The 19,838-nt window shown below is 38.0% G+C and overlaps 1 protein-coding gene across 5 annotated transcripts in view; it reads left to right on the top strand.

Moving 5' to 3' along the window:
• The window catches only part of LOC126480847 (inositol polyphosphate-4-phosphatase type I A), a 250,991-nt gene extending 232,849 nt beyond the window's left edge, over positions 1 to 18,142 (top strand). For all 5 annotated transcript variants that reach the window (XM_050104201.1, XM_050104200.1, XM_050104199.1 and 2 more), the window contains 2 exons: positions 11,339 to 11,474; positions 17,409 to 18,142. In XM_050104201.1, the coding sequence (XP_049960158.1) occupies positions 11,339 to 11,474; positions 17,409 to 17,541 (269 nt within the window). In that variant the 3' untranslated portion in view covers positions 17,542 to 18,142. The remainder of the gene's footprint in view (positions 1 to 11,338; positions 11,475 to 17,408) is intronic.
• Positions 18,143 to 19,838: the final 1,696 nt, after the last annotated feature.

Genomic DNA, 19,838 nt, shown 5'->3' with positions numbered 1-19,838 from the left:
CCCCAGTGAAAAAAACTACTGCATCCATCACAACAAACCCCGGAACTAACAATTCTACGGCAAGTCAGGCACTTCTCGCTCATGGCAAAAATAATACTTTAGCTAGAATAAATCAATTAAATTATCGAAAATCAAAAAAGACGTTACAAGGATTAAGCCTATTCACAAATGTATATAAGCAAGTTTCTGATTTGAAACTCTGCTGTTTTTCTGAGATCTGTATTAAAACAATGAAGGTATACACTATTTATTATATATTTCACTCGATGGAAGGAAAGAAGGACAATTAAACGAGATACTTTAAGTTTGATTCTCCAAAAACGTTACGAGAATTAAGCCTATAAACAAATGTATATAAGCAAGTTTCTGATATAAAGTTATGCTGTTTTTCTGAAATCTGTATTAACACAATGAAGTTATACGCTATTTACGGTAGTTTACTTATTTGTTACCGAGAAACTAGTTAAATTACCGTGAAACAAGAAACAAACACGTTTACAAAATTTAAGCCTAAGCGCGACTTCACGAAGTTACGATCTTTTCGTGTTTTCTAAAAAAATACGCAAAGAAAAGTCAAACCTTTAACGGCAAGACTAAACGATACACTAATGCACGTATTTAATTTGTTGTTGGCGTTAAACTAAATTATATTCCTGTCTAAATCACTTAACTTTCTGGAACTAGTTTCTGGCGTCACTTACTCGGCGGCCATCTTGGAAACACTTGCTGCCACGCCTGTAGGAAGACTTGCAGATGGGACACAGGGTGGGAGTTACGTGGCATAGGGGTATAAGAACCCTCGAACCACAAGGTGTTCAGTTCATCAGCCACCTGATGTAATAAGTATAATTTTGCCACCACCTGCCTATTTACATTGTTCAGTGAATATAGGTATTAAACACTCTCTGTAAAGATGAGTTGTCATCACCATCTTCAGGCATTTGACACACACCCACATACCTAGATAAATCCCATTTCTAGACATTCCATCATCAACTCTGTGAATCTCTGCTTAGGAGATGCGTAATGATGACGAAGTCAAAAATCATCTTAAAACAACTAAGTTCAGTTATGTAGTCAAGAACAACAACAACAATAATAATAATAATAAATAAAAGTATGGCGAGATCAACAGGGTCACACACTTTAAGTACCCAGGTGAAGTTCCCGAACTGACGTGAAAGGAGAAAATTGCCCAGAACACTAGGTTATTGAAAATGAAGAGAGCTTTATCCAAAACTTGGGTATTTATAACAAAGAAATGTCTCTCCACCTGCACCAAAATTCGCCACTACAACACTATAATCAAACCTTAGGTGCTCTACGCCAGTGAGACACTGATGTTACACACAAAGGCCGACCTTGAGAACATTCTCACACAGGAAAGAAAAACCATTAGGAAAATTATTGGGCCAAGACTCACAGATGATGGATATAGGCTTCACTCCAGGGACACTACAGAAAAGTTCAACATTAGAAAGAAGCGACTAAAATTTTATGACGTATAAGCAGACTCCCACAGACCAGACTCACCAACAGAATCCTCAGGTACATCCAGAGAATCAAGACCACCATCCCTTGGATGACACAAGTCAAAATTGATCTGGAAAGAGCTCAGATAGATTCAGCGGACGTCATGGACAAAGACGTCTGTAGACACAAGGTGAACAAGTGGGAAGTGATGTCAGTTAAAACAGCACCTAAAGCCCAAAGGCCAAAGTGGACGGAAGTAAGGAAGAGAGCCTTTAGTGAACGAATGAAGGAGTACTGGAAGAACAGGAAGAACAAATAGTCATGAATTTTTCGTGTGGTCTGATAAAAGGCCTGTAACGTGTGTAATAATAATAATAATTATTATTATTATTATTGCTGCTTGTGGTAGGGACAAATCTTCCCAGTGACATATAAAAAGAGAATATTTATTGTTAAAATCTTATTTTAATCTACATTTCCTTCAGTGCACTCTCTCCAGCATTCACACCTTTGTGCTAACATTAGTCTAAACATTTCTGTAACCCTATGTGAGAAATTGCCTTCATCTGTTGCCTCACATTGTGGATCAGTTCTCTAAATGTTGTCCTTTCTGTCTTGTTTTTAGCCGTAAGAGCCAGTAGAAGTTGATAGTATGTTGAATCTTAAACTTAAGTAAAAGTGTTGGTAAAACAATTTTAAATCATTTTCAGTGGTTACTGACTAATGAGCAGGGATGTTTCCTTAAAATTCGTGGTTGCTTCCGTGTAATAGCATCTTGTAGGCAGCTGAAGACATTCTTATAGATATCTGGCCTTTGAACATGAATATCAAAATATATTTGTGTCTTCTGTAATACTCTTGTCTTGTTCATTGTCTTACCTGGGGAATTTTAAAAATAAAAGTAAGCTGATATTATTTCTTCTTAATGTCTTTTTCTGTACCACAGGCCACTATTTCAATAGTACCAAAAGTTCCAAACCTTAAGGGACACTATTTACTATTCACTGCTTTCAATTTAGTTTCATTTCTGCGGAGTTGTTTGTTAATGTGGCTGGCTATTCTCCATTGTGAAGATGCTCACATGCCTTTAACACCATAATATTTTGATTTCTCTGATAGAATTCAGCTATTACCACATTCAAAGGCATTAGCAAGGTCACTGAAACTGCCAACAGGATAACTTTTCTTGTTTAGTTCTACCAAAACAGAGTAGAACCATATATTGCTTTCTACAGATAGAACTGTACTGAGCAGTTGAACACCTGCTTTTTCTTACTATGTTCTTGTTACTCTTGTTGGGAATATTATTGGGGGAACAAAACAGGGTGGTACATCAGTATGCCTGTGTGTCCCAAATCACTGTTATCTAAGCTGGAGTCACCACATACAAAAACTTCCAGTGTTGGTGTTGTTGTGGTCTTAAGTCCATGCTAGTCTGTCCTGTGCAATGCTCTTCAGTACTTGAGAGCACTTCCTTTAATTGCATTTGAGGTTTAAGAAAACTTCTCATTCAGGCCTGTACACAATGGGAACTTGAGTCTTTTACATGATCTCCCAGGTTTTCTCAGTGCAATTGATTAATAGTGTGCTTCTGGGTGTTCTGCCAAGTTGTTGTTTACATTTTAGGCATAATGTTTTGATGATTGATTGAGCTATCTTCTTCAGGTGCTGCGAGTTTTGCTGTTATAAGTACTTGCTGCCTGGGCTCCAACCAGACTGTGAGCTGTTGCTGCTCACAGGCCACTATTTATAGCAGCGTTCAATCCTTGATGCCCATTACACCATTTCATGTAATGTTAAAGAAAATCTAGGTCTCTCAAAGTTAGGTGTGCATCACATTCCACATGAACGTGGCATGTTTGACATATGGCAGCCTATCAGAATAGTCAAGGAGAAATGCTAGGAACATCGATGTCGTACCTCACTAAAACAACGAAGCAAATCATCTGTTGCAAAGCACTGCCTTGAATATAATCATGAAATGAAATATGTTGAGACCAGTACCATAGTGCAAATGCCAAGTTTCTGGGACTGCATAATTAAGGTGTGCATCAAAATAAAAATCTCAGAAAATGTAATAAACAGGGCTGGCAGTTTCAATTTAAATAATGCTTGTGGTTCATCACTCAGTTTATTAAAATCTGACCTGCCATCACATCCGCCAAAGTTGGAAAACTCGGAGAGAATTTGAATTTCAAGGAATACCAGTGCAAGCTCTGAAAAGCAAAGGAGCATCAACAATGCTTCACCCAGAGCATGTCTTTATTACTCAAAGAGTGACACATCTTCACATTTGTTTTGAGGAATTTCTCAGTTATGTGCCCTATGATGCCATTCTCAGTTGTAGTGTTGAGTTTACAGTCACCCTCTCCTCCCCAATAATCACTGCACGATCTTTATCAACATATTTCCCCAGGAAGCTTAAATTACAGGTTAAAAATGCCATTTGCTTTGTATCACTACCAATGGAGTTATGTATTGGTTCTGACATTCTCCTCATGACTGCGCGCTAACATAAGGACTGCCTAGGTATTTTTAATTACTTCTGGTTTACTCCTGCTGAAACAGCCCTTTTAAACAAAGGCCTAAAATGTAATTTAAAGCTTACTCTAAATGATGTAAACATCAAATGCATAATAGCCGATGTTGAAATTGCAATGAAATGTTCCCATTTGAATATCAGTTGTTCGCAAAATTGGCTTAGAAACACAAAAGTAAAAGAGGTAATGAATCCCAAATAGTTAAAAAAATGTTAATGTCAAGCTTACAATTAATAAAGCAATTGTAACAATGCCAGATAAATGTAATATGTTGGTCCTTGTTAATGAAAGTGATGATATATCAAAGGCTTTAATGTTTTTCAGTGGAAATGGCACTTCCGAAATTAACAAAGATCCAACTCCAAAATTTCAAAATACAGTTAAAAGACTGATTGATGATAATAGTCTCCTTGTTTTACCGATAGAAAAATCTTCATTGAAGACAATGAATCAGCAGTTACCTAAATTAAGATCCCAATTAAAGCTATATAAGCCTAATATGTCAATTTGTCCAATTGTTAGCAATATGAACTATCCATTGAACAACCTAAAGAAAAAACTGAATGATATTTTGAAAGCTTTTTAGGTTTTTAAAGAGAATTTTATAATAAAGAACAGCTATGAATTGGCACAGTAAATCTACAACGTTGAAATTCCCGACAATGCACGATTTGTCTCATTAGGCAGTACGAACCTGTAAACTAACATACCAGTTAGTCAGTTAGTTCGTGTTCCATTGATTAATCTCATGGCAACCTTTATGATGTGGAACGTGTCAAGTGCATAAGAAATGCACACATGAACGAAGGCTTTTTTATTCTTTTTTTCTTTTTTTTTAAGTCTTAAAATTTTTATTACCTACCCCATTTCCTTAAATGGCACAAAATGCATATATTATACCTATAGATTTATTTATTCCTGTTCAAGAATTTGTCTGTGGTATAGAAGGAGTTGTCAAGAGGTATGATTTCAGTTTATTTTTAAAACTGTTACTGCTATCTGTCAGATGTTTTACATCATTTGGTAATTTATGGAAAAGTTTTACAGCTACGTATTTTACCCCTTTCTTTGCCAAAGATAGGTTAAGTAGGGGAAAGTGTAAGTCTTCCTTTCTTCTGGTATTATAATCATGAATGTCACTGTTGTTTTTAAACTGGTCCTTGTTGTTGAGAACAAATTTCATTATTGAGTAAATGTACTGTGGGGCTGTTCTAAGAATTCCTAATCTTTTAAAGAGATGCCTACAAGATGTGCGACTATGAGCCCCATACATTATTCTAACCACTTTCTTTTGAGCAGTGAATACTTTTTGGCTAAGTGTTGAGTTACCCCAAAATATTATTCCGTATGACATCAGAGAGTGAAAGTATGCAAAGTATGTTTGCTTGCTAATTTCTATCCCCTCAAAATTCACAATTATTCTGATTGCAAAAATTGCTGAACCTAGTCACTTCAGGAGATCCAAAATATAAATTTTCCAGTTCATGTTCCAGTCACTGAAACAATAGCCATTATTAAAAATAATTTACTTCAAAATAAGATTATTAGTACAGAAGAAATAACAGAGGTCATTGAGTTACTTGAATGTGCTGTTGCTTTCAACTACGTGTCATTCAATGGCAAAATCTATTACCAGAAAGATGGATTAGCAGTGGGCAATTCACTATCAGGCACCATAGTTGACATCTTTGTTAATCATGCAGAATTGCAATTTTTCAAAGATAATCCACAGATCATGAATAAAATTTTACATTATAAGAGATACATTGATGATACTCCATTGCTATATAAAAGTTCCACAGAGGGGCTGGACTCACTGACATTTTAAATAATGTTCAGTCTGATATGGCTTGTACAATAGAACATGAAAACAACAGAACCATTAATTTGTTAGGTCTAACTGTTTCACATTGCAGTATAACTTTTGTTTTACCATTTACAGGAAGCCGAGTGCCACTGATGTAATTATTAGAGCAAATTCATGTCATACAGCTAAATACAGAAAAGCCTTTATAAGATCAATAAGTTACAGAATAGTTAAATTATGTCTGGAACCAGATGCTATCCAAAACAAACTAAATACTGTAAAGCAGTTTGCCGAAGCTAGCTGTTGTAACCCCAGTGAAGTTGATAATTTGCTTCATAAATTGCAAAAATCTTATAACAGTCATACAACTCCCAATAGCAAATTTACCAGAATTACATACATGAGCTTAATTTCTGGCAAAATTAATAACTTGTTCAAGAACACTGATTTGACAATAGCCGTTACTACCAGTTACCTTTTGCAGAATCGGCTGAAGCATATAATTCGAAACTGCAATAATAACTATCTAAATTCTGGTGTTTGTGTTTAAATATTATGTAAAGATTGCGACAACCAATACATTGGCCAGATAGGTAGAAACTTCACTACTCATTATAAGGAACACACTTCAGGTACGTCTCGTAATAAGCCAGTATTGGGCCAATACCTAATGCATCACAATCACGCAGAAGGATGTATAACAAATAGTTTAAAAGTTAAAGAATTGTTGCTTAACACATTAGAAGAGATAAAAATTTATACTCACTACAAAAATAAACCCTCATGCATACTCAATGAGCAACTAGACTTCAGAGAAAAATATTTCCATAATATAGAATGGTTCTGCCCTTGTGTTCCTCTTTTATTCTTTCTTTTATTTTTTATGGCATCGTTTCATGTTAGTAATAAACTGTGTGCAATTAATTTTAATTTCCTTTTTTTAAAAAAAAAAAAAATCAAAAAATTCCTGACTCTTAATAGGCCCAGTTTGTCTTAAGTGCCACCCTTCATGCTGCATGATGATTTTGCTGTATGCTAACTAAAGAACCCTATTTTACTTCTGTTCATATTTATTCCACTTTTATTTCTCTAAGTAACAATTGTTACATCGTGATCACTGCTATTTTACGGACGTTTTGTGAGTATTGACAACTGCAGTCACAGTATCTTTTAACTTTTGACTGATTATGTATTTGTTTTACATTTATGAGTGCTTAGATGGGTCCTTAGTGTATTGTATCATAATGACAATAACTTGTGTTTCTATACTTCCAACATTTTGCATGCCTATTTCGTGGAGTAATTGTAAACAGACATGTTCAGTCTTGGTTCAAACTTCAGTTTTCTTATGCTCATTGTTTTATGTGTGTGATTGCCTCGATGCGTTGGTGAGATTTTGTGCTGTTGTTCTTTTGATGTAACTAATAAACACATCAAAAAAAGTTTTGCATCACCTTGTTTCCCAGAATGCCTCCGTCGTCGTTTTCTTGCGCTCCTCGAATCGTTTACGGGCTGTGAGCCTGTCTACACTAATGGTTCCCTGGTTGATGGTCGCACTGCCTACGCTTTTGCTCACGCTGCCCATGTTGAGCAACGCTCCTTGCCGGCTGGCTGCAGTATTTTTACTGCAGAGCTGGTGGCCATCTTGCGCGCTCTTGAGCATATGCGTTTCTGCTCAGGTAGGTCCATCGTCATCTGCAGTGACTCCCTGAGCAGCCTTCAGGCCATCGACCGCTGCTATCCCTCTTCTCCTCTGGTGTCCTCTATTCAGGAGTCTGTTTCCGCCATTGCCCGTTCTGGACGTTCGGTGGTCTTGGTTTGGACGCCAGGTCATGTTGGCATCCCGGGGAACGAACGTGTTGACAGGCTGGCCAAAGGGGCGCTCGATGCCCCAGCTTTGGAGATCGGCCTCACGGCTCCCGATCAGCAGCTGGTGTTGCGCCGTAAGGTGCTTGGGATGTGGTCTGCTGAGTGGCGAGGCTTGACAATGCCTAATAAACTGCGGGCTGTCAAGGAGACGACCGATGTGTGGCGCTCCTCCCTGCGGTCTTCTCGCAGGGACTCTGTTATCCTGTGTCGGCTCCGCATCGACCATACATACCTGACGCACGGCCATCTTTTGCGTCAGGAGGATCCCCCCCTGTGTCGGTGTGGGTCCCGGCTGACGGTCGCCCACATTTTATTGGAGTGTCCCCGACTGCGCACCCTTCGGCAGTCTTTTAATTTCCCGGGCACCTTGCCTTTGATTTTATGCGACGATGCCTCCATGGCTGACAATGTTTTACATTTTATCCGTGCTAGTCCTTTTTATGGATCAATTTAGGGGGTTCCTGCACTTTTCAGTTTCTGTGTCTTTTGTCCTCACGTCTCTCCATATTTGTTGCTGTTTTGGTGTCTCATCGGATGGTTGACTCTTTCCCTTTTTTGTTGTCGTGGTCAGTCAACCAGTCTCCGGCTATCTTCTTTTCTTCTATTTCTTTCTGTCTGGTGTTCGTCTGTACTCTTCTTTTCTGTAGTGTTCGTTGCCTAATTTGTGTTCTTTAGCACCTGGGGGGGGGGGGGGGGGCGGCAGTCTCCTTCCCCTTGGGGTTTTATCTGCTCTGCAACTTTGTCTCGCTTGTTTTTGGAATGGGGGACTGATGACCTTAGCTGTTTAGTCCCCCTTAAACATCCCAACAACCACCACCAGAATGCCTGAAGATAGACATTGACTGTGGATATTATATCACAGATGCAGTCCCTTTGACTGTTCAGAGATGCCACTAAATCCACCCAAAGATGTAAACAACCATGCATGAGCAGCGCCTATTTGATGGAGGGGGTCCGATAGCTGATCAGTTCCAGTCATTCCACTAGGAAGGATGTACATGGCTCGTGTTGTCTGTAGTTCAACCATGCCTAGACAGTAAACACCGCGGTTTGGTTGCATCTGCATTGTTACTTTGTGCCAGAAAGGGGTCTCAACAAGGGTAGTGTCCAAGTGTCTCAGAGTGAACCAAAGTGATGTCGATAACATGCCTCACTCAGGCCACCCAAGGGCTACTACTGAAGTGGATGACTGCTACCTATGGATTATGGCTCGGAGGAACCCTGACAGCACTGCCACCATTTTGCATAATCCTTTCGTGCTGCCACAGGATGTCATGTTACAACTCAAACTGTGCGGAATGGGCTGCATGATGCGCAACTTCACTCCCGACGTCCATTGCGAGGTCCATCTTCGAAACAACGACACCATGCAGCGCGGTATAGATAAGCCCAGCAGTATGCCGAATGGACTGCTCAGGATTGGCATCATGTTCTCTTCACTGATGAGTGTCGCATATCCCTTCAACCAGACAATCATCACAGACATGTTTGGAGGCAACCCGGTCAGTCTGAATGCCTTAGACACACTGTACAGCGAGTGCAGCTAGGTGGAGGTTCCCTGCTGTTTTGGGGTGGCATTATGTGGGGCTGACGTACGCCGCTGGTGGTCAAGGTAGGCACCATAACGGCTGTACGATTCGTGAATGCCATTCTCTGACTGATAGTTAAACCATATCGGCAGCACATTGACGAGGCATTTGTCGTCATGGATGACAATTTGTGCCCCCATCGTGCACATCTAGTGAATGACATCCTCTAGGATAATGACTTCGCTCGTCTAGAGTGGCCAGCGTGTTCTCCAGACATGAAACCTATTGAAGATGCATGGGATAGATTGAAAAGAGCTTTTTGTGGACGACATTACCCACAAAATATTCTGAGGGTTCTAAGCCGAATCACCATTGAGGAGTGGAACAATCTGGACCCACAGTGCCTTGATGAACTGGTGGATAATATGCCACAACGAATACAGGCATGCATCAATGCAAGAAGATATGCCATTGGGTATTAGAGGTACCAGTGTGTATAGCAATCTGGACCACCACCTCTGAAGGTCTTGCTGTATGGTCGTGCAACATGCAATGTGTGGTTTAAATGAGCAATAAATTTCCTGTACAGGTTCGGGAACTCTTGGAACCGAGGTAAAGCAAAACTTTTTTTGATGTGTGTATTTTTTCATGCTTTAGGTATCATGTATCCTACTTTACTTGTTACCATGTTGTTTACTTGGTGAAAGTCATCTAGAGGATCTGACACATAGCACGACACTAATCATACTTGCACAACAATATTTTGTAAAAACAAGTCACTGTTGCAACTTTGCAATCTGCATCTGTGAAACGTGAATTCCGTGTGTTGATGATAAGCAACGGTGTCAGTCAAGCTGTATTTCCACTGCCACTATGATCTAGGAGGAATATGCAATACCTGGCATGCATTTCTACATGTCGATCTGCATGCAGTATGTTTTTGACATCCAGCTGTGGTCACAGCTCTGAAATCCACTTCTGCTGGAAGGTGCACATCAATATGGCCATGCCATCTCCATGGGGGCCAGTATCATTGCTTAACCACAATTTTTACTGCTATACAATGTATAAGTGTGCAGTAAATCCCCACAGATGGCTGTCGGTGTTCTCACAACTGATTATGATTGGTTCCCTCTTTTTAACACATATTTTTATCACAGACTGATGAAATACTGTTTATAGCAGTTACTTTATATAATATAAGGGGGCCAGCCGGTGTGGCCGAGCGGTTCTAGGCCCTTCAGTCTGGAACCACACGACTGCAATGGTCGCAGTTTCAAATCCTGCCTTGGGCAAGGCTGTGTGTGATGTCCTTAGGTTAGTTAGGTTTAAGTAGTTTTAAGTTCTAGGGGACTGGTGACCTCAGATGTCCCATAGTGCTCAGAGCCATTTGAACCATTTTATAACATAAGGAACCTATTTCTTATAATATAAGACACCTATTTCTTCACTTGTTATTAGTTTTTTGTGTAATCATTCTGTATAAACCTTATTGTAAAAACTGTTTTACATCCTGTATGCCTGATTGGCTATCGATGATGTGATTCAGTGTAGAGCGGGTGGAGCATCATGTATTTAAATAACAGCTGCATTGCTCCCCTTAACAGTTGACATTCGTGGAATTCATAACATCTGATCCATTCACCGCCACTGCCCCCCACCATGGGTATAATTTACTTTTTTTATTATTTATTATATAAGATCTGTTTTATTTGTTACTACTGTTTGTACACATCCCTCTTAATTCTTTGCATGTTCATATTTCAATATGATGTCTGAAGATGGTCAGTAACTGACTTTGTAATTTTTATAAAAGCATGATTTTAGGTTTGCAGTTCATGTACCCACACATTATGCAAACTTAAATAAATATTTGTTCTTCAAGTCAGGGGAAGTGGGGGGGGGGGGGGGGGCAGCAGCAGAGATATTTTCTTTTTTTCCCCAAAAGCATCAGGAGTCCTAAATATGACCTGATTATAACTGAGGCATTTCATGTAAGCTCGTGTTATGCTTGCATGCTATATGATAATGTACAAAATTGTTAATACTTCTGTATTCATGATATTTTTAGATTTTTCTTTCATGGTACTTACTGAATATTACTGTGTTGTTAAACACAGGTTTACGCTTCACTAGCTGCAAGAGTGCCAAAGATCGCACTGGAATGTCTGTAACTTTAGAACAATGCCAGATTCTTGTCACGGAGTATGATTTGGCAGAACATGAATTCCGCAGAGCTTTGGACTGCATGAGGAGGTCAGTATGTATGCATATATAGTGTTTTCTGTAATTGCAGTAATGATTCAAAAGAAAGTAATAGGAAGTGACTTAGTAAAGATGGTAGTATGAATCTGTGCTAATTGACACTGTTTGATTACCACAAATTCATACAGTTCATGTGAATTTCAGTCACATTATGTCATTTTACAATGAAAATCCGTACCATAGGTAGTACTTCGAACATATCAAGATTTTTATGTAAGGAAAAGTTGTGCTGTACATATATTGAAACTGTATGAATGTGCAAAACAAGAAGAGAAATAACAGGCCTAGCATTCAGGAAAAGAGACTATTTGTAGCACATGGATAGAAGTCAGCTGGGAAATTTTCATTTTTCAGTTATTCACAGCTACTCGCAATAACTGAAGAATAATATCCGTAGATTTGATTATTATACAGGCACTTGGAGTATTGAAAGGAATTATTTTCTCAAATGATGATTTGTGATTATGTTCAGTTTCGTACACTATTAATGCATCCAAGTGCTAATCCATGCAGTGGCCTCATTCAGGTTTAAAAACCAGAAAATTTCAACCTATCACAATCAACACGGAATATCGTGGCAACTGTGTTTTCAGCCAAAAATATGTTTATGATGGTTTCCATGGAGCTAGTAACTTCAGAAGTATATCAGCTCTCACTTTTGAAATGTACTATCCAGTGCAAATAATACAACATGCTGAGTTATTGACTTGCCTTGTGCCACTGTAATTAATATCTGTGCATTATTGTGAACATTGCCCAACTTCAGCTGCGTATTTCTTGAATGCCTGATCTCACACTTCATTTTATCATCTTCTCTTACATCTCATCAGATTAGTTACTTATCATTTTGAGGTTTCTGTTGTTAATTTTTGACACAAAGGCAAAAGAATTCCATGCAGAAGCTTAAAAAAGCGTTTTCTATTATATCAAAACAGCTTGTACAATGAAGGTGCTTACAAATAAAAATGATTATTAGTACATAAGTATATGTATAAGTCACAGAACAAATTATTAGCATACATCTTTTGAAATCCTAACAAAGTGTTTTTCAAGCACTTTCAATACACTATATCTCATAGCTATAGTTTGGATTAAATGACTTTTCCTTATGGAAGTCTTCTGAAAGGTAATCTATTTTTCTGTGCCCTTTTTAAGGCAGCCATTGGTGTTATATGTTAGGCACCATAATTCATATAGTAACACAATGCACTGAAATCTTTCTGCCTCTGACAACATACAGAATATGACCTACCAAAATCAGTTGTTTACATGTTGATAGTATATGGCCCAAGAATATTTGTGGGTTTCCTGGATTTGTAGAACCAACTTAATCATTAACTCACACAATAACGAGGAAGAGGGGGATGGGTGAAGGGAAATTTGTGCACACGTTTTTGAAGTATTGTAATCTGGTCTGGTACTTTATGTTTTAAAATTTTGAAAAATTGTTTTGTTTTTAACTACTTCTTATATCAGGTTCTGCAACTGTTTTAAATTTCTAAGTAAAACTTAATGCTACAATTTAAGTCTTAGTGGTGAAAGTGACTTTAACAAGAGCAGGAATTGTCTGCTGGGGGAGCGACTCTTAAAACAAAGTTTTTGGAAACAAACAATGGAAAACCCAGGATGGAATAATGACAGTATTATGAAAAGGATAGATTGCTACTCACCATATAGCGGATATGTGGAGTCGCAGATAGGAACAACAAAAGGACTGTCAAACAATAAGTGTTGTGTGTGTGTGTGTGTGTGTGTGTGAGAGAGAGAGAGAGAGAGAGAGAGAGAGAGAGAGAGAGAGAGGGAGAGAGAGAGAGTGCTAATTCAGATGGAGATAATACGGAAAACTTATATTGGCGTGACGTAAAGTACATATTCTATTTCCGATATGGTATGTTACACTCATATAGAAAGGCCCTATAACAGACCATATTGCAAGACGTTTCCCAAGACAGAAAGTTAAATATGTGTTTTGAACTAGCTAGAAGTGGACTAATACACAAAGTAAGTGCATGTAAGGACAAGTGCAGTAATGCAGAAGTATATAAAATGAATTTCCAAAATTGTCAAAACACGTACACTGACCAAATTGGGAGAGCGTTTAAAATATGTTACAAGGAACATTGCAGTTTAAATTCAAATCGCACAGCATTGGATGAACAGTTGAGAACAAATAAACATACACTAGGTGAGATTTAAGATAGCATGAAAATTATCCACACTGTGGATAAAGGCCCTCCCTTAAATGTTTTGAAAGAGTTGGAAATTTTTGCTGAAAACTAGAAAAGTCCACAAAATTTATTAAACGAACAAAACTAATTTAAGTTAAATGGGTTATTTGACAAAGTACTGTAGATAAGCAACCAAAATATAATGCCTGCCATATTATCCTAACAGTGATATTTTTATAAACGATAATTTTGGACACACATTTGTAAAGACATTTTAAGCATGTATATTTTTTATTTATTTATTGTTCCGTGAGACCACATTAAGGAGAAGTCTCCATGGTCATGGAATGAGTCAATACATTAAATTATAACACGATTGTAGAAACAGATAAAATGAAATATAAGAAACATATTCAGTTGTAGATTGTAGAAACAGATAAAATGAAATATAAGAAACATATTCAGGCGACACGTCGTTAGTTTAAATAAAGAAAATCAAGAATGTAACACTGGAATTTGCTTAATTTTTTAGCTCTTCCAGGAGCTCCTCGACAGAATAGAAGGAGTGAGCCATGAGGCAACTCTTCAGTTTAGACTTAAAAGCGTTTGGGCTACTGCTAAGATTTTTGAGTTCTTGTGGTAGCTTATTGAAAATGGATGCAGCAGAATACTGCACTCCTTTCTGCACAAGAGTCAAGGAAGTGCATTCCACATGCAGATTTGATTTCTGCCTAGTATTAACTGAGTGAAAGCTGCTAACTCTTGGGAATAAGCTAATATTGCTAACAACAAACGACATTAAAGAAAATATATATAATATATATTTGAAAATGTCTGCTTGTGTCTGTGTATGTGCGGATGGATGTGTGTGTGTGTGTGTGTGTGTGTGTGTGTGTGTGTGTGTGTGTGTGTGTGTGCGCGAGTGTATACCCGTCCTTTTTTCCCCCTAAGGTAAGTCTTTCCACTCCCGGGATTGGAATGACTCCTTACCCTCTCCCTTAAAACCCACATCCTTTCGTCTTTCCCTCTCCTTCCCTCTTTCCTGACAAAGCAACAGTTGGTTGCGAAAGCTAGAATTTTGTGTGTATGTTTGTGTGCCTATTGACCTGCCAGCGCTTTTGTTTGGTAAGTCTCATCATCTTTGTTTATATATATATATATATATATATATATATATATATATATATATATGTCTAAAAAGAAAGATGATGAAACTTACCAAACAAAAGCGCTGGCAGGTCGATAGACACACAAACAAACACAAACATACACACAAAATTCAAGCTTTCGCAACAAACTGTTGCCTCATCAGGAAAGAGGGAAGGAGAGGGAAAGACGAAAGGAAGTGGGTTTTAAGGGAGAGGGTAAGGAGTCATTCCAATCCCGGGAGCGGAAAGACTTACCTTAGGGGGAAAAAAGGACAGGTATACACTCGCACACACACACATATCCATCCACACATACACAGACACAAGCAGACATTTGTAAATATATATATAAATATATATATATATAAATATATATATATATATATATAAAACAAAGATGAGGTGACTTACCGAACAAAAGCGCTGGCAGGTCGATAGACACACAAACAAACACAAACATACACACAAAATTCAAGCTTTCGCAACATACTGTTGCCTCATCAGGAAAGAGGGAAGGAGAGGGAAAGACGAAAGGAAGTGGGTTTTAAGGGAGAGGGTAAGGAGTCATTCCAATCCCGGGAGCGGAAAGACTTACCTTAGGGGGAAAAAAGGACAGGTATACACTTGCACACACACACACACACACACATATCCATCCACACATACAGACGCAAGTAGACATATTTAAAGACATGGACATCTTTAAATATGTCTGCTTGTGTCTGTATGTGTGGATGGATATGTGTGTGTGCGAGTGTATACCTGTCCTTTTTTCCCCCTAAGGTAAGTCTTTCCACTCCCGGGATTGGAATGACTCCTTACCCTCTCCCTTAAAACCCACTTCCTTTCGTCTTTCCCTCTCCTTCTCTCTTTCCTGATGAGGCAACAGTTTGTTGCAAAAGCTTGAATTTTGTGTGTATGTTTGTGTTTGTTTGTGTGTCTATCGACATTGAAAGATACTTTAACTTTTACAGATGTGTTTTTTGAAAGATCAGCAATATGTACAGATATGAGATGTCTATACACACATCTGTAAAAGTGGCAATTAAAATGTAAATTTCATTTTCTATAGTTGTAAATTATATTTGGATACACTATACCATGGACATTACAAATACTGTTTTATAGTCAATTTAACCTGTGTCGCTGTCAGTGTCATCATGTAATTACTATAGTGCTGCCAGTTTAATCTTTAGTGCTGTCAGCTAACTTTAAAAATAAGTCACCATACTGGAAATGAATATGTACTTTATGCAACGTAAGTGTAAGTTTTCCATTTTATCTCAATTTGTATCTTTTACAGCGTATATTCTGATGATGCTCTTATTCATTTAAAGAGTGTAATTGGTAAATAAAAAATTGTAACAGCGACTCGTGGCTGTTTACAAAAACTTAGTGAATATGACTTTTCGCAACAAATTTCATATTCATAATTTCAGGTTCAGGACCCTTCTTACACATCCATATAATTTTAAAAAGTGTGTTCTGAATGAAAATCATTGACAGTTAATGAAATTTGTATTTTTTTAAAAATTTTTTCAGTGTTCATAAAGTATCCCTCCACTTGCTGTAAACATTACTGAAAATGCGTTGATGTTGATAAGATTGTGCTAAAAGATAATTTCAGGTTCTTTACCCCACTTATATATCAGAACCTATTTAAAATGTATGGTGTTAATAAAATTTAAAGACATTTAATGATTTTTTGTGGGCACAAAAGTACACTCCTCTCTCCCAATGGTATTATGTGTTATGGAAAATGCATTGGTATTCTAGGATCAGTGGTGTAGGAAAGTTCTTGTAGAATGTAATTACTTCATCATTAAAGGAGACCACTCACCAAAAAGCAGAAACATTGGGCTGCCAATAAACTTTCCTCCCGAACAGGCCAGAAGGCCCAAAGGTACTGACCAGCCGCCGTGTCATCCTCAACCCACAGGCACCACTGGATTAGGATATGGAGGGTCATGTGGTCAGCACACCGCTCTCCCGGCCATATGTCAGTTTCTGAGATGGGAGCCACAACTTCTCAATCAAGTAACTCCTCAGTTTGCCTCACAAGGGCTGAGTGCACCCCGCTTGCCAACAGCGCTCGGCAGACCAGATGGTCTGTGCTAGCTCACCCCAGCACTTAACTTCGGTGATCTGACAGGAACCAGTGTTATCCCTGCAGCAAGGCCGTTGGCAGGCTGTCAGTAGGCACACACAAAAGAAGAAAAATTTTGCTATCATTTGACAAGTTGGGGCACACACACACACACACACACACACACACCTATTATACCAATACATGGTGCTGCACTGTGTGTGTGTGTGTGTGTGTGTGTGTGTGTGTGTGTGTGTGTGAGAGAGAGAGAGAGAGAGAGAGAGAGAGAGAGAATTTGTGTAATCCAGCACATCAAAGGATAACTGTAAAAGCTGGTAAGTTTTCTCCCTTTTGTGTGTGCTTATCGACAAATCAGACTTTTTGGTGAGTGGTCTCTTTTAATCCTAAAAAAAATTTGCAACTTTATCATTATTATTATTATTCAAAGCAAGGCTTTATAACTTTAATGTCTAAAAATGTTTGAAGTACCAATATTAACAGAAATGGTTTTGTTGTGTTTTAGTGAAGGTAGCCGTAGAGAGAATACTAACAAGAACACAGGTGTTCGCAAATATGCTTTCAATAGCCTTCAATTGCTCACTCTGCCTAAGGAGTACAGGCCACCTGCTGGTACTTATGGATCTGCACAAACGTGATGTGACTGTTGTGTCTTCCAGTCAAGTTCCTATATAGTGTTGTTGGTGCTCTTTGGTTCTCATGAACTTCAACCAGAAAATTACAAGAAGTGTTAGTGAGCTGCAGTTACCTGATTCTTAAATGTCCCAAAATTCATTAAAATTTATGTGGCGTGTGTTTGCTCTAAGAGCTTATTGATGATACAGTGATGCTTTGTAAAAGATTACTCAGCATCTGATACATTTACTGAATCTACATAAAGTAGCTTCATAAGCTGTTCAGCTTCAGAAAACAATAAACAAATGAAATCTGCAAAATATATACAGCCAAGTGATGTCTGTTCCTGCCTTTAGCAGGCAGCTTTAATAAGTACATTGTTGACAGAAATCTGTGTGCACTAAGAAAATATTCACCTTACCTAGACAGTACAAATTTTACACTGGGTGATTTCTGTACATAGCAAAAGTATTATGTAATACTTCAAATTCTAAACACATATTTATCTTTTATTTGCTACTTATTCTGCACAAAATGTAACAATATAAGAAAATCAGTATTAATGGTAACACTATACTGGAATCACAATTTTTTGTTGATCTGGAAATGAGGGTGATAGATTTGTTTTGTAAAGATGTTGAAGTTTATTGATTATTGTAATGGTTGTTACTGAATTATTATTTTTGTGTAAATATATGTTTTTCATTTTTATAGTAATATTTATTTTTACTTGTTTTGTTATTTGTATTATTCAGCTGATAATGCTACAGATTTGAAATGCTCTAAAAGCATTTTTTTTTTTTTTTTTTTTTTTTTTTTTTTTTTTTTTTTTTTTTTTCAAATCTTACCTTGATAGCACAATTTCCACTCTGGTATGAGAGGCAAGATTTGAAGTACTGAATCACTGTAATGCTGTCTTGATGAGAGACTTCAGTGTCATTTTAATCTTGTACCATTTGCAGTTTTTAGATCTGAGGTATACTTTCTACATGTAACTACTGAACTGTACAGAATGGTGCCTGGCGACCAGTGCCAGTACTGAAACACTGCTTTATGTCATACCTCTGCAAGCAGAAGTATTCCGACAATAGGGCTTACAGCTGAAGTAAAATATTTGTTTTGATGTTTAACACAGTGAGTGAACAGCTTGTGTGAAATTAAAATTCTGGTTAAATTCTGTAAGACAAGTACTCCTCCCAGTAGATACCTATGAAAGTAAAAGTGATGACGTTACCCTAGCTTTTTGAACTATTAGTTCCTTCCCATGGGTGGAGAGATGGGTAGATTGGAGAAGGGTGAAGAGGGAGGACAGGTCACTCACACATCAGGATGAGAGAGGCCCGCCTGTAATGAGGACAGTAGCATTAACAGTTTGAGTGATGTCCTCAGTATTGAAGTTAAGCTCGTGCTGCTTGTGGTTGTTTCTATATTTGCTGAAATCGATCACATACCTTGATCTTCTTCATACTCACAATCTTTCAGTGTACTAACAGTCCTAACGTACAAGTAAATTTCAGTCCAAGACCCAATGCTTCCTTCTTTAACTGTGATAATCTCACTGCCTGTAGGACATAACATAATTGTGATTGGTAACTATCAGTTGCTCTAATGACTGCTATATTACCAAGCTATGTGTGATCCTCCATCTGGTCTACAGTTGTAAAATCACATTCAGGAGGGCGATGGTTGAGACCCACATCCTGACATCTAGGCTTAGGTTTTTCGTGATTTCCCTAAATCACTCCAGGAAAATGCTAGGATGTTTCCTTTGAAGAGAACAAAGCTGATTTCCTGCCTCATCCTTTCGTAGTCCCAACTTGTGCTCTGTCTCTAATGATCTCACTGCTGACAGGATGTCAATGTTTAAATCTTCCATAATGTAGGAAAAGACAGCTTTCGACCACAGCCTTCGTAAGAGAGAGATAAGTACGATTCATACACACAAGCAAGCACATCTCATACACGCTGTCTCTCTCTTACTGATGAAGGCTGTGGCCAAAGCTTTATGTAAGTGTCTTTTAATTGTGCCTGCAGCTTCACATGTCATCTTTACAGTAAGTAGCTATCTGTCTTACCGTACATGGTTGATGTTGCTACTGGGGTTCCCATTGTTTAAATCTGCCATCCTTTTTACAGCTTTAAATCAACATTTACTTATCCTGTTTGAAGTGTCAGCATTTTTCAATCCATTTTTCCCTTTCTGCTTGTTTCTAATACCACACTGTTTCATACTTTAAGTGAAAGATTATATTTATGTCTTCTTGCACCACATTTCAGATGCTTACAGTTTCTTCTTAGATTTTCCATTGTTGTGCTGTTG

The sequence above is a fragment of the Schistocerca serialis genome, chromosome 5 (genome assembly GCF_023864345.2).
Source record: "Schistocerca serialis cubense isolate TAMUIC-IGC-003099 chromosome 5, iqSchSeri2.2, whole genome shotgun sequence".
Lineage (NCBI taxonomy): Eukaryota > Metazoa > Arthropoda > Insecta > Orthoptera > Acrididae > Schistocerca > Schistocerca serialis.
Note: the sequence above shows the minus strand (reverse complement) of the source record. Positions and strands in the feature narration are given on the sequence as shown.